The following is a 15191-nucleotide window of genomic DNA, read 5'->3' on the forward strand; positions in this document are numbered from 1 at the left end:
AGCACTAATGCTTTACCATGGCAGCTGGAAACAGCTGCGTCCCAGTGGGTTAGTAGAAGCATGATGGCTGAGATGGTTTATGGACGTATAAACAGGACAAGTTTTGTAGGAAAAGGCAGAGTCCTTCATGAGAACCAAGCAGCAAAATTAGAAAGTCCAGGTAAACGTCAAGGCAAAAAAGCCCCTCTCCAGGCCTGACATGGAGGGAGCAAACATCAAATGAAGCACAAGGTAGGGACTGTTTTTCAAAAGTAAACTAAATCACATAATTAGTTAAAAATGTGAAATCAGACTGACCAAGAAATCTAAGTGACCTCATATGCCCACCCTCTACTTGGCTTTACATCTGCTGCAGCTATGTAAGATGTGCAAGAGTAATTGCATCCCTCAGAAGATGAAAAAAACAAGTTCTGTTAGTTGATCTGTTGAAAATTTATTACCTCGGGTGGGAACAGAGGGCAAGTGGCTTACTGAGCCATTGGTGGCCTGAGCAACTGATAAGGCCATCAGCAAGTCCCCAGAAAAAATAGCCCAAAGTCCAATTCCCTTTGCAGCCCCTCTCCAGCCCCACTCATGCTGCAGCTCTCACCTTTCTCTTTCTCTCGAAACCCACCATAACCCCAGGGTGAGCTTTCTGTAAGGTCCCCACTCATATTCACTGTGACTGCTGTAAGGGCACCCACACCTTTCTTCTCAGGATGTATAGTACTAAGCAGATTTCTTACCAGCCACACTGAGCTCTGACATCTGTTTAAGTGTACATGACAAGAGTCAGCCACTGGAAAAAAGAAGAAAAGGTGCATTTAGATAGTGATGTTACACTAAGTCTTCAGACATGTGTCTCGGTACCTTCAGGCTGTGACCCAACGACTATGGTCCTTTTGTCCTGCACAGGATAGTTAAGGGGTTTTGGAACTGCCTTTTTCCTTTATTGCAATTCAGACCCAGAAACACTTTCCATATGTTGCTTTCCATGATAAATTATTGCAGCAGCTGCAGCAGGACCAATTGCTGGGAAAGGATGGCACCTGCATGATTGCAAGTGGAAAGGATAGCAGGCTCTGGGAATGTGATTATCCTACAGACTACCCTGTAAGACAGGTTCAGGGCCTCTGCTTGGAAGCTCTTCTCAGCTTTTGGTGCAAAACAGATTTAATGAACTATGAGCCACTGAACTAACCACAGAGTGTAAACAGGAGCCGGCAAGATTGTAAAAGGTTTTTTAAAAAAATCTTTTTAAACACTGTGTTGTCAAATAACAGTCCCCAGACTGATAAAATGCAGCACTCAGGCATATCACTATGGCGTACAGCAGGATTTTTGCTTCAGACTAGCTGATAAAAAGCTTGGTGTATCCCCATTCAGCTAGCTATCCTTCAGACTGTGCTTTTAAGACAAACAGCAGCAGCAAACGTTTGTCTGCTATTTCTTTCTTAAAACCAAGATGTTTTGCAATTCAGAATTAACAGATGGGGCAGTAAGAAATGAGGGCATGGAATTTTTTTTTTTTGTTACTTCCTCAGAGTCACTTTGAGCAATGTTTCCAGCAATGACAGGCTGGCATCAGTAAGGGAAGACTGTGCTTTGGACATGGATGGCCACCACTGAGCTGTGCTCGCCCTAGCAAGGCTGCATGACTGGAGCCAGGGAACCCCAGGGAAATACCTCCCACCCATTACGCACATGCAGCCAGGCAAAACCCTCACCACTGTTGGTGTCAGAAGCAAAACCCCTAGCAACAAACACCACACATCATCTTTAACTTCACCCTCCTGCTAACTTACTCAGTGGTCCCACTTTGGACCTGGAGAGAAGAGAAGGAAGGAGCATTCTTACCTCCATTGCCGTCATCAAAATCTGTGATCCGCCCTCTGCTAAGTTTTGAAATGCATCTAGGGGTAGAACAAAGAAAATCTTATTTCATGAGGAGGAAGCAAGAATGCAACGCAGACACGAGGCAGCTGAGGAGCAGAGCTGCAATCCATGTGCCGGGATGCTCTGCCTGGCTCAGGTGTCCACCCGCACTGTCCTGCCTAGCCACATCTCATTTCTGTGCTGGGTACCCCCCTCTGCCTTGGCCCTTGGGTCACAGCCTGGGAAGGCGTCCCAATTACAAGGCCAGAATTTGGCAAAAGCATAGGGACAGGGAGTGCTCAGCGTGACTGCTTTCGTCTCCTTTCATCATTTGTTTCAGTTGTACCTCCCACCTGAAGACTGACAGGAGAACGGTGAACTAATGAAACACATCTTCCCACAGGGAAACTTTCTGTTGGTCCTTTTCCATCCTCCCTGGCAGTGAGTGATCACAGTGTTCCCTGAAGAAAGTGATTCTCTTGAAGTCATTAGTATGCCTTGCAAGCTTTTTCCAGGGAATATAAATGCAGATGCTGCTGTTATTCAGCTAGAGTTTGAAATTAACATTGCTGAAAGTTTTCTGACAGAACACTTTGCTATCAGAAAATTTAAATGCATTCAAATATTGATATTCTATGTGCACATTTATATTGCAGTTTGTCTAGGAGAAAGGTTCAAACCCAAGTGTTTCGATAAAGTCAAAACACAGTATTTTGAGCTCTTTTTATTCATTTTGAAATTACTTTTCTCCTAGAAATGTGCTGTTATAAACAGTAATAAAAAGTTGAAACAGATTTAAGTCTGTCTATCCTTGAATGACACATTTCTCCAGGAGCCTGCTTCCCACCCTGAATGGAATAGGCATTGTAAGATCATGAATGTTTTGAAACCTGCCTGGCTTTAGACAAAAGTGCAAGGCTGTTGGGAGAGTACAGGAACAGGGCACAAGGGCACATTGCTCATCTGCCCCTTAGGAGGCAACCAGAGCTACCTATATGATCCAGAGCAGAGAGAAAGAAGAGAGGAAAGCTAACACGGTGAAGCACATCCAGCCTATACAGCTCTGAAGAACGCGTAGACCAAGGAAGTCCCCATGCTGCGAGCAGCCCCTTGACAAGGTTGTATTTGCAGGGCTGGGCTTGCGCCCAGCAATCTTTTCAGGAACAAATGGCAGCGCTGAAGTTACCTCCTCTAGGCAGAGGTAAGTGCCCCTTTACTGCTTCATTAACTCCAGTTAAATAGAGTTTGCAAAGAAGCTGCTGCTTTTGGTTTGGGTCTCATCTCTGGCTATCTTGAAGGATGAGTAATGATTTAATGGGACAGATTTTATCTTCCCTGCTGCATTCACATCACCATAAAGGTGGACTGGCTTTTATTCCCACTTGGCACCCTTATCCTCTCCTGTAACAATCTTATTCGCAATGATTTGAAAAGTTTGAGAAATGTATTCCACATTAAACCCTCTGCAAAGTGATAACTGAAAGAGTTGAGAGCGCTTCAAGATACGCATTACAGACAGCAATGAAACTTTTAGAGATTCCTTTCCACATGGATGCAAAGGAGTTGTCTTTACACTGGCACTTAAAATGTAAAAGGATCTCTTATAAGATGAAAAAAAAAATGCCATGGTACTAATTTAGGCATAAGAATTTTCATCTACAGCAAGTGACATGTATAATCACAAAAAATGGGTGTTTACAAGTTATCTATTTTTTAATGAAAGCATTAAAATCAGGACACGCTCTGTCTTTCTGAGCTGCTTCTGCTGTACTCCCTTGAAATGGGATTTTAGGCAGTGTCATCCAGGCGGATCCACTGACCACTACTGGCCCATAAAACATCAGTGGTAGAAACACACAGGAAAAAAAATGAACACTCATTTCCATGTGCTGTTAAAACCCAGCTCATTCCAAAGATTAACTAAATTGCTGTAGCAATGTTCTAGCACATGGGTCACAATTGCTGGGCTTGTTTAACTACCAGTATTTCCAGTCAAAATTCTTATTATTAGAGTAGTAAAAATTACGCTTTTGTAAAACCGAATTCCATTTACTTTCAGGCAAAGGCTTATTTACAGACACTCCCTCCTTGCAATTGCCAGACAATAGCTGGACGTAATGCAGGGCATGGGTTTGTTTATCCATTGAGAAGGATCTCGGATCTTGTCCTTACCAAAAAACGGAGAGAACTTTGCTGAAGTTGGTGGGAAAAAAATCTCTCCAGTTAAAAAAAAAAAAAAAAAAAAAAAAAGGACCTCCCTTGCTGTGGTTCAGACTTCTCTGAATTTTAACCAAAAGAGAAAGCCTTCCACTCGTGATGCGTTACCTCTTTCCTCTTCACTGGGTATGAATGCATGCAGTCTGCCCTCAGTGGTACCAGCAATGGTCCGCACCACCCTGGAGGAAGCTCTGCTGCGGACCAGGATGCTCAAGCTTGTGTGGAAGGGCACCAGCACAAGGACACGTCTTGTTTCTAGAAAATGAGTCTTAGTGCGTAGGGGCTCTAAGGACAAGCTGGCAGAGGCCAGGCTAAATTCATGCAGCAAAAAAGGACTGGCAGCTGAAGAAGCTCTAGATATACATTACCATCGCTCCTCAGCAGGGAAAAACACAGGACAGCGTGGTAACGCTGCAGCCCACAGGCACTCTGATGAGCTCTGATGGGAACTGCGAGCCAACCTTCCTTCTGGCCCCTTTCAGGGAGGGCATCACTGTATCCCCAGCTTCTGCTTTCTCTCAGCACTAAACCGCTCCTATGGGCAGGAGACAAATCTGGCTTCTGGCAAACAGGCTGCTCAAAGGGATGCCTGGACTTTGGGCAGGTTTGTTATAGCCAAGCTATGCTGTTAGACATGTATTATTGAGTCAAGCATCATGTCCCTTGCCTCCTGCCGCTGCCCCCAGTCTGACTTTGCAAGCTCCCCTGCTGCCACGTCCCAGGCCCTGGCGCTGAGACTCACGGGTCACGGTTTCAAGGCGCAGCATGCAGTACACAAAGTCAGAGAAGCCGATTCTCCTGGCAGCATCGCCGTACCGCAAGGTCATCAGGCGCAGGAGCTGCTCATTAGCGGCCAGACCTGCGGAGGGAAGAGGAACGACATCACTGAGGACGCACTACGGGATGATGGACTGGCTCTGATGGCCTTGTGCACCCTGCAAATAAGCTGGGGCCCTCCCTCAGCCCCCCCACCCTGTCATGCCAGCAGCTTGCCTTTCCCCAGGTTTGTGCATGAGAGTTGGGGTAGGGTAATGGAAAATCAAAGTCCTTCTAGTCACTTACTCAAATTGTGGCTTGGGTCAGCAAGCAGGAAACACTGAGCTAACTAATTTAGTGTTGTCTTGCTTTCCCTTTTTAGTTTTTATTTTCTATAAGAAAGGGTGATTTTCTCTGGCTTATAACTGTTAAAGCCTGAACGTAGCATTTATAATACCACTGGTGCTTTCTGCTAAACAGGGAGAGACCACACACTCACGCTATTATGCAGTGTAACATGCCTGGGATTCTGAATTTTTACATTTTCTCTTCTATTAGGAAATGGTGAAGGGTGCATTTCTTTTTTATTAGCTGATTATTCAGTATTTGTGTCACAGTCTGTTCGGCTGGAAATTGGTATTCAATTGAATGAACAAAAATTGCGTTTTAGAATTATTCTTTTATTAGTTAAACAAAACTATCCTAAATGTGCTAGCTATATAAAAGGAATGATTTATATATGTTTTGCACTAAAAGCTGATTTGCTAAACAAAAGAGAAATTTTCTGCATGGAGCTGGACTGATAGCTTTGGTTTAAGGCACTCTCTGAGGCTTCAGAGAAGTCTCATTTGCTCACCCCGAGTTTTTAGTGGCTCAGCTGGAAGAGAAGCAACTTTCCTGCTTTTTCAACCAGCTCTAAACTTTTCAGTTTTAGATGAACTCATCACGGAGCTAAATTAGTTGAACAAGAAATGGTTTCTCTACACCTGTGCAGGGGGAGATACAGCCAATGGAGGTGGGTTAGAACGTCAACAAACTCTGGTTGCATGAGCCTAAGTTGGAGAAGGTCTCCAGCAGGAAGCAGACACACAATGATGACTATTTAAATAATGGAAATACATTTGGGCTTAAGATACATTTGAAATTAAGATAAACCTGATTTTAGACTTTTTTCCTAGGAGGACAATTAGTAATTAAAAAAATCTAATTAATGAAATTTCTTCTTTGATTCTAGTTTTAAACCACTGCCAAGAACCACTGTAGTAGTAAGCAATGAATTCTATCTCATTTTTAACCTTCTGAAGGCAGTGGGAATTCAATCAAGCTCTCTGGAGAGCAGATTCCAGCAAGCATTGCAGTGCTGCTTACGATACGCTATAATCATGTCTTACACTAGTAAAACACTGACAATTTGCATGGTCAGTCTGGGATATACTTGCTCTGAAATCTGCTCACCTGGCAATGTCTCTCAACTAACCTCATCAACAAGACTGAAGTGTCAGCCTTCTCTGCTCCCACAGCGTTTCAGTTATGTGCTGTTGCTTATTTGTAAGGTTACTCCCCACACCTTTTGTCTGCTGGATTCCTCACTCTGGTTTTAGTCAAGCTTTAAAATACAGACTTTATGTTTTCCTATTTTTTTTAATTATTTTGATGCACTTAATATGGCCAGTGAGGAGTTTGTAAATGCAGGCCAATGCTCCTGCATTTCAGGGCAGCACTGCTGTTAATGCAGCTAGCCTGCTTTGGCAGAAAATGTGACCCATGATTATTATGCTTTGAAGCATTAGGACAACAGTGAAAATTAAGCACACACTTCAGTGTTTTGCTGGGGAAAGCACTGAACACTTCAGGGAACAACCAGCTAGGAGTTGTATTTAGATACATTAGTGCCATTCCCAGAGGTAGCACCAACCTCCTGAACGCTTTCTGGGGCTGTCCGCTCCTTCCTGCCTAAAAGCCACGATGGGGATCATCCTAATGCAAAGCCAGATTCAAATGCAGCTGTCTGGCTCAGAAGGTGGCAAAAATGAGCTTAAAATTTTCTTTTCTCCCCCCACTCAGAACTGCTTATAGCCCAACAAGTACTGAATTTGCCATGTAACAGTGCTTTTTTATCCCTTCAAATAGCTGCACTGTTTTGGCTGCCAGGAATTCTCAATGTAAAATTTTCCTCCCGGTTTTACACTTTAGCACCTTTCTTACAGAACGGACCTGGCAGCTTCTCCTTTGACATTTGGCACATTAGCACTGTGCTCCTCAGGCAGATGCTAATGCTCTGCCCACCTCTCAGCAACAAAAAAATTACACGTACATCCCCTGAGCTGATGGCTTCCACGGATAGCAATTCTGCACCAGGTTCCTCCTGGGGACAACACCCCTCCAAGCTCCAGGTAGCCAAATGGGAGCTTCTTTACTGTACGATTATAAGAGGATTGCTGTCTCAGAGCTGTATTTCATGCACAAAGTCTCTAGAGAGCTGACCCAGCTAAAATACTTCACTCACATGAAGAGGTCCCATGCACTCACTGCAAGTTTCAGTATTCGTGCAGCCAACAGAGGTCAGTGCAAACTAAATAAATGCCTGTCACTGAGCCTTTCACTTACAGACTTAGTCACTGCCCTGGAGAGAACTGCAGGAACTGGGGCAAGTGCAAGCATCGACTGTTCCTTGCTCCTTTCCTCTGCTGGATGTTTTGTCCATGACCTAGAGAAACTACGGATCAGCTAGTCTTCAGGCTCTGGCCAGTGCTGTGCTTCTCTGCATCTCTCTGCTGGCTCCCCAGCTGCAGTGCAAAGGGTTTCTCCCTGAAACGAGCTTTCTGTCTCAATGCCCCAAAACAATGCAGACCTCTGAGCAGAGCTGTGATCTAACTGGCACCTCTGTGCAGTCCGAACCGCTCTGTCCCCGAAGGTCTTTTTATTTTCGTCTCTCTTTTTCACCCTTTCCTTCACTGCCACAGGGACAAGAAAGGGAGCTGCTCAGCACCTATGGACGTACCTGCTCTCTGTACTGCGCTTTTCAGTTCAGACACATCAAGAAATCCAGAATGATTTCTGTCTTCCTTGCTGAAGATATCCTAAAAAACAGTTTAAAGGCAGATTTCAAGCCCATATTGGCATTCGCCAAATTTACTACTACATCTAATTATGTAGGATGCTTTCCCTCCTTAATAAATATGCTGCAAGGAAGTTCAACAGATGAGATGGGGTGACCGTGACAAGGGAGACCCGTTTCCAGAAGGCTCAGACACTATGTTACTGTGTAAGAAATCCCACAGTTTTGGGTGGATGGAAGCCTTTTTGCTCAGTCTCCCTGGTTTATGTGTGCAGGCAGCAATGGGAATATTCACACCTCCACTGACAAAAAGACATTGTCTATAACATGTGAAATAAGCCAGGAGTCCCTGAGTCCCAGAATGGTGTGGGGTCATCTTTCCCAACGCACGGTTGAAACCCCACAAGCCACACTTGAGGTGCTGTCAGTAGGAAGAGCACCATTACTAGATGGGGAACTAGCACCCCATGTCCTAGGTGGCCTCAGACCATCTCAAGAGGGATGCAACACAGTAGAGCCCACCCAACCCTGAGGCTTCAGGAAACCTTCCTGTCCTGCACCAAGACTACAGGAGAAGGACCTGACACAGAGAAGCTGCCACGCATGCTCTGGCTTTGAATTTAGGTGGGACCCTAAATACCAAGCTACTGTCCTCACTGCTTCCAGACCTAATGCTTATCCTGGAGCAGAGACATTTCTCCCAGTTAAGCTTTCATCGGATCCTACACATTTCCACTACAAACTGCAGCAATGAGGAAGTGATATTTTTCAGATGACTGTTCAAGAACTCATTTCAGCTTAGAAAGCTTTTAAAAAAATTGCCAGTGGTAGCACACAGAGATTTCCATTGAATTCTGAGCCTAATTGGCCTTCCTACCTTTTCCCACTTTTTTCTCAATATTACCTGCACTCAAAAAGCCTCGGCTGCTCGTTTGGAGCACTTTACACACACCACGGCTTCCTGAGCTCTCAACCTTTGCATGAGAGGATGGAAATCTGACCCACTAAGCAAGCAACCTTTGCAATGTTTTTCCCCCCAGTGTTTTGATATCACAGAGCATCTGCAACCCCGCTGATGAAAAGCCCAAGAGTACAGTATAAGCAGAGAAGAGAGCAGTCCCCGTGTACCATGTACTTAGTGAGACTTCGCCAGAGGCTCCCGAACTCCTGCAGTGTGAGCTGTCCGTTCGAGTTGAGCTGTGCATATAGTTAGGAATTGAACAGTTAATGAGAGCTAAACCTGGTTGTCTTCATTCCTGAGGATGCTGCCTTCACATAAAGACAGACATAAGATTCAGTCTCTTCTGTCTGTTACTTTGCTGAGAAAGCCAAGAGTTTTTCTGCTCTCAATTATGCTTAAATTCAACTTCTTTGGCACATTGTTCAGCTGCTCTATCTGTGCTCACAAACAACAAAAGGTTTCTATTTATACAGTGCATTTAACCACAATGGAACCTGCAGCGATCGCTTCAGTTGACATTTAGCCTCTGAGCAGAGGCCCCCGTGGATGAACATGACCCCGTGCTCCAGGTCACGTCTGCACATTGCCTTGCCTCTGCGTGTGCGGCAGCACGCTATTAGCTCTGGCTGGATCCTCCTGGAGGAACAGGCACTGAAGGAGCCGAGAGCGTGAGGAGCCAGTCCTGATGCCTGCTGTCAGAAGGCAGCAGCAGCCTTTGAGCCATGCACATGCCGCATGCGAGAAAACACTTCCCCACCATGAGCTAGCTGCAGGAGCCCAGGGGTGTCAGCAGACATCCCCCAGGGATGCTCGAAGGACTGTGTCAGTGGACCTGCTCCCCTCCATACACCATCTAGGAGTCCTGGGCAGACATGCAGCACCTCACCTAAGGCATCTGGGATGGCGAAAACTCCCTGAAAGCAAAACTCACCGCCAGTGAAATATAAGCAGACAAGTGCCACTGCCATGAAACCTGAGTGAAAAAAGCTGATCCTGTCTTTGCAGGCCAGGATAGGTCACACTGTACATGGATTCTATGCAGGCCAGAGAATGAAAAATCCATCTTGAATTAAAGCAGAGCAGTGGCTTTGTCAGTTCTTTGCACGTGCCATGCATTCACAGCACCCACTTAGCCCAGGAGAGGCTTTGGAAAGGGGGAAAAGTCTCTTTCACTTGCTATATGCAGAAAGCTGGAAAGAGAGAGGGACTTCTGGTCATTTTTATTCATTCCCTGGCAGTTTGTAAATGTCTGAAAATGTGACAAAGTTATTTCAAGGCATGGAAGAAAAGAGACTGTGAGCGAGCAAGGGGGAGAAAACACACAGTGGAGAATTTATGCTTTCATCAAGGAGCCTTCTTGTTCTACAACGGCCAGCAATGTATTTCCAGTGTTGTCTTGTTAACAGTAAAAAGACTGCATGATACATCTAAATGGGGAACGTACACTGGAAAGGATGAATGGCCTGCCAGGCAAGTGCCTGTGATTTGGTGGTGACAGTGCTTCTCCCCCTAACACCAGCTTTGCTGGCAGTGCTAGCAGCCTGCTTGAGCTACCATCACAGGCCAGCGTGGTTGCAGCTGTGATGGAAATGCTGAGCTATGCCTCAGCTCTGTGCTGCCTCCTTGCCTCAGGTTCTGCTTGCGACCTGCACCCAAGGGTGAAGCTTAGCCAACCCTGGGCCCTGCAGAGGGGAAAATGAGAGCAAAGAGTTAGCTGGTAGCAGAAGGTTGACCCTCACCTTTCAACAGACACGCCACAGCCAGGGCATGCATGGCAAAGTCCTGCACAGATTCCAGCACAGTTATTTATTGAGGACCATGGCTAATATTTACTTGCAGGTTCTCACACTGGGATGCTCAGCTCAGCCGTAACTCAAGACAAGGATGGGCAGCACCAGGGAAGTTTATTGCTTCTGCTGAAAGGATACATCCATCAGAGCTAAAATGCCTCTGCATGAATCGAAGCTGAATCTTCCTCCCAGGCTGGTCATTTCATCTGCAAGGATTGACAAAACAGATGGAGTTAGTGAGAGCAAGGGGGGTGACGGAGGCATCAGGTCACCATTTGGAGGGAAGGAGGACACCAATCGGAAAGCTCACATAGCTAAAAAGCCCCAGCTCTGGCTCAGGTTCTCAAACAGCAGCAAGGGCTACATGCCAGGCTGAGGTTCACTGAGGAAGTGGGATGTGTCTCAGACATCTCTGCTGCTCCCTTCCCCGAGGACAGGTGCCCTGTTTGGGCTCACAGGTAGCTACGCTGCACAGTCTCTGCCCACCTACCTGCCCTGATGGAAACTTTTCCCTCTTGAAATAAGGGTAAGGGAAATGACAGCAACAAGAAAGGCCATTTATGCTAAATTAGCGAGTCCTAAGAGCACTTCAAGGCTTGTGCATGACTGAGTTGGTTCGTGCCCTCTGGCTGTGCCCCTGTGTCATGCTATTTTCGAGGTGGGCAGGTTAGGAAGGCTGGGAAATGCTGAAAGCCAGCTTCAGGCGTCTGCAGAGGAGCGATGCAGGCCAGGGCTGAAATGGGAGAAACTGGGTGACAATGAGGAGAGTGGGAGGCACAGCTCCCTGGGGCGCTCACTGGTGCAGCCCAGCCAGGGACTGGGTTCCTCCTGCAATTGGTGGGGCATGGAGTGGGAAGGGGTGTTCATGGGGGCTGCAGGGACATCCAGGAGAAGGGCAACAGGGGGTAGGGTAGGTCTGCAAAGCAGAGGCTATCCCTTGGCAGAACTGGGAGGGGGAGGGGAGGGTGAAATTTGGCTGTCAAGCAGATGCACAGCTTTGCTGACAGCCATTCCTTGAAGAGTCTGTTGGCACCTGGTCTGGATTGCGTTGCCTTTTTCATGTGAATATTGCTTTGGTTTTCTTTAAAAAATAAAGCCAAACTGTTGTGCATGTAAAGGTACCCTGGTGGAGGCACTTCTCATTCTTCAAGATCCAACAGTGCAGTAAGCCACACTGAGGATTTTTTGAGGACCATCAGGACACCACTAAATCCTGTCTAATTTACACTAGACTAAGGATAGAGAAGCATCAACGACATTAGCTGAGTTGTAAAAGCTTTACCTTGCAGGATCACTTCATTAAGGAGTTGTTGCAGCTGCGAGGCATCAATAGCTGAGCCCTAATGCAGAATAAAATGCAAAGAGAGGTCTGTGAGCATAAGGTTTTCTCGTGTGTCACTTTTGCCAGAAACTGCTTTACTCATGCGCTGTGGCAACCAAGAAGGACCTCTGCTTATATCAGAGGAGCACCAGCACCCCCCCGGGAGCATAACAAAGCCCTCTGTGCTGCTGGGCCACTCTTTGTCCTTCCCCACAAGAGTTTGCAGGGGAGTTACAGGCACTCCTGTCACCCCGGACTTCCCTCTGAACTGTCCATCGGTGAACTTGACTGACTGCCTCCCTCCCGAGACACCCCCAGGGCATTCAGCATGGCAGCCCGTGTTCATTTTCACCTTCATGCATTGATATAACTACCAACTGCAAGTCCATTGTGCAAATACTTGGCAGTGATTTTTTTTTTTCCTCTTGACTAAGTCGAGGAGTTCTTTATAACAGTTTATTAAACCATTAAAAGCATCTCTGGTGAACATACAGAGTTTGGCTATGAAAGAGCAGGAATCAATTACTCAAATGCTGACTGATGTCTGGTTTCCAAATGCCGTGAAGGCAAATGGAAAATATGCTGATGAGAGGGGGGAATACCCAAGTCTTTCTAATTGCTTTCAGTAAATAAACAAACCAAAGCCAAAAAAAAAAAAAAAGTACACATGCAAGCCCATCACCAGCACAACCATAAATCTCCAATCTTCTGCTGATATATGGGGCTAGCCAATCTATCCCAGCTGAATGTCCCATTTTTCTGGGGGTTTTGGCAGTTCAATCAATACTGTTTTCAGGGTATCCGCTTGAGGATGGAGCTATATTTCCAAAAAACATTTTTCTAAATGGGTTTGTATCAACATCATAGATCAGTTTTTCTTTTTGCAAATCCATATGCCTTTTTTATTTTTATTTTTCAGCAAGATGTTTTAGATAGGATACCTGCTTAGCGTATCTCAGGAAGACAGCCTTATAGGAGCTGTCCTGGTTCTGTCTTGATCCATCCTGAATCAAAGACAAAGTACGCACATAAATAATTCAGTTACAAAACAACTGGAGGCAGAAGCCTGCAGATCCAAACAGCACATTAGAGAGGGCAGGGAATGTACAGAACAGGCTGGAGTTTTAACACCCCAAAAGTAAAGTGGACTAGGAGTGAGGAACAGCTACTGCAGTGAAGGAAGCAGCATAGTTTGGATGTTAGCACTTAGTACAACCAGGAAGGAGCAGCTCAGGGCCTGAGGAAGACAACAGAACACATCAGAAAGTCAATACATAAGTATAGAGATACAAAGCCTGATCCTTATTGATGGCCCCCAGCTGAAATCACTGGCTTAGGGCATGCGAAGATTCATGTGAACCACGAAAATAGAGCAGGAGGTGACTTTTCATTTCTCTTATACCTTCTCAGCCCCAAGGCAGGCTTGACTGTACCTAAACAATTGCAATTCAATGGTTAAGTGATTTTTTTCAACCCTCCGGTGAGGATATCTACCAGGCACTAAGGAGAACTACGCCTCAACATTATAAAGTTTCCCCCAAAAATCTAAGCCTAAGCCCCAATGGGTTCAGCTCTGTGTGAGATAATTCACACCAGTGAAGCCCAAATACCTGAACAAGAGCAGAAAGTGTGGGTGCCATAATTCATCAAAGTCAAAACATTGGCTAACGACAACAGCTGAGTAAACTGACAGCTTGTCAGTGGGAAGAGATAATAAGCCACCATTTACACTACCCCTCTAATGGGGCTTAATTGCAGGCTGGAAAATTAATCACAAGGAAAGGACTCTGTTTTATGTTCTCCTGAAGCAGCTTTACACCTTTCGCTTCAAAGACCTGCACTGAGTTTGCACTGCTATAAATAACAGCCTCTCAGTGGCAGGATTTTGCAAGCAACCATTGAGACAGCAGCGTGGACTGGACCAGCTCTGGCAATTTGCACAGTTCACAGCAAGGAAGTCCAGCAACAGATGGTAGCTGGGCTAGACAGGCTGAAATGTGGGTTAAACCAGAGGCGCAACTAGTTTTGAAGTGTAATTTCCCTTACGTCTGTGAAGATACGCTGATGAAAATCACAACTCCTCCACTTTGGGCCTCACCTCTATGGACTCCTGTGATTTATAGGGTGCAAGCACTTAAATGAAGCCATTCCCATGGGGAAGGCATGTATGACCCCGCTCTCAGGTGTGAGGTCTTTTCAAAAGAGGTCAAACTCAAGCTGTGACTTTTTCATCAAAGCTTCCCCCTCTCGCTTCCTTAGATACATAGCCATTTTACAGACATTGCAAGAATTTAGTATCTTTGAAATGCTCTCCCCCCTGCTATATTTGGTGGTCAAAGTGTTAAAGGTAGCAAGGTGAAAAGGACAGATGCACAGGCTGACAGAGGGACTGTATAAGATACGTTTCCTTCAAAAATCAGGCTCTGAAAGAGACATATGTAAAGAGGAAGGGCTTCATTGTCACTCCCATGTCTCCAGAGAGGTACCCCAGGTTGGTGACCTGCTCTCCCAGCAAGGTCGCAGGATGCCAGAGTCGAACTCTGGGACGGGTACTGGGTGGTGAAAGGAGAGAAGAGCAGAGCGGTGTCTGGTACGTAGGGAAGGAAGAAAAGGAGTCAGTAGAGATGGCTACCGAATGGTCAGGTCTCTGGGAACCATTCACCACCACCAGTATCTACATCAGTTTTCACAGACTCTTACCATCAGCAGCACTGGGCTGGGCGGGGAGTTTGGGTTCCTAGAAAAGAGTTACAAGAGTCAAACTGGGAGAGAATGGGCCTTTTCAGAGCACTGATTTGCAGATGTGGCAGAAGGCAGCCACCAACAGGAATGCTCACCCAGCCCACGGCCCCACAAGATGCTCAGCACCCACACTGCCCAGCCTGTCCCAGTCCAGTCAAGCCTGTTGCACCAGTCCTGGGTCCCTCTGTGCAAGCAGACACGAGCAGGTCTGAGTCTCTGGCTGCTCTGGGGCCACCGCTTTCCCCAAGCTGGCCCTGCTGGCACCAGCAGCAGAGGAAGGGTAACTTGTCTCACTCTGAGCATGGCAGGATTAACCTCATCACACAAAAGACAGGGCTGCCCTGCCTTGAGCCATATCAAATTTTCACCTGCTTTCTCTTTGCCTAGTTTAATAGTCAGGAATAAAAATAGCATCTGGGCTATTAAAAGGCAACATCTTTTAAATGTCTGCAGACTGCCTGAAATTGAGCCAGGGTCACCGTTCCTTCTGAG

General features: G+C 46.1%; 1 protein-coding gene across 2 annotated transcripts in view; it reads right to left on the minus strand.

Moving 5' to 3' along the window:
• LOC128150502 (calpain-13-like) overlaps nt 1-15191 on the minus strand; it is a 53599-nt gene that overhangs the window by 2033 nt on the left and 36375 nt on the right. For both annotated transcript variants that reach the window (XM_052806726.1, XM_052806725.1), the window contains exons 13-21: nt 14658-14694; nt 12899-12961; nt 11919-11976; nt 10775-10842; nt 9014-9082; nt 7829-7907; nt 4814-4930; nt 1837-1892; nt 726-778 (exon numbers count right to left, since the gene is read on the minus strand). In XM_052806726.1, the coding sequence (XP_052662686.1) occupies nt 752-778; nt 1837-1892; nt 4814-4930; nt 7829-7907; nt 9014-9082; nt 10775-10842; nt 11919-11976; nt 12899-12961; nt 14658-14694 (574 nt within the window). In that variant the 3' untranslated portion in view covers nt 726-751. The remainder of the gene's footprint in view (nt 1-725; nt 779-1836; nt 1893-4813; nt 4931-7828; nt 7908-9013; nt 9083-10774; nt 10843-11918; nt 11977-12898; nt 12962-14657; nt 14695-15191) is intronic.

The sequence above is a fragment of the Harpia harpyja genome, chromosome 13, assembly GCF_026419915.1.
Source record: "Harpia harpyja isolate bHarHar1 chromosome 13, bHarHar1 primary haplotype, whole genome shotgun sequence".
Classification (NCBI taxonomy): domain Eukaryota; kingdom Metazoa; phylum Chordata; class Aves; order Accipitriformes; family Accipitridae; genus Harpia; species Harpia harpyja.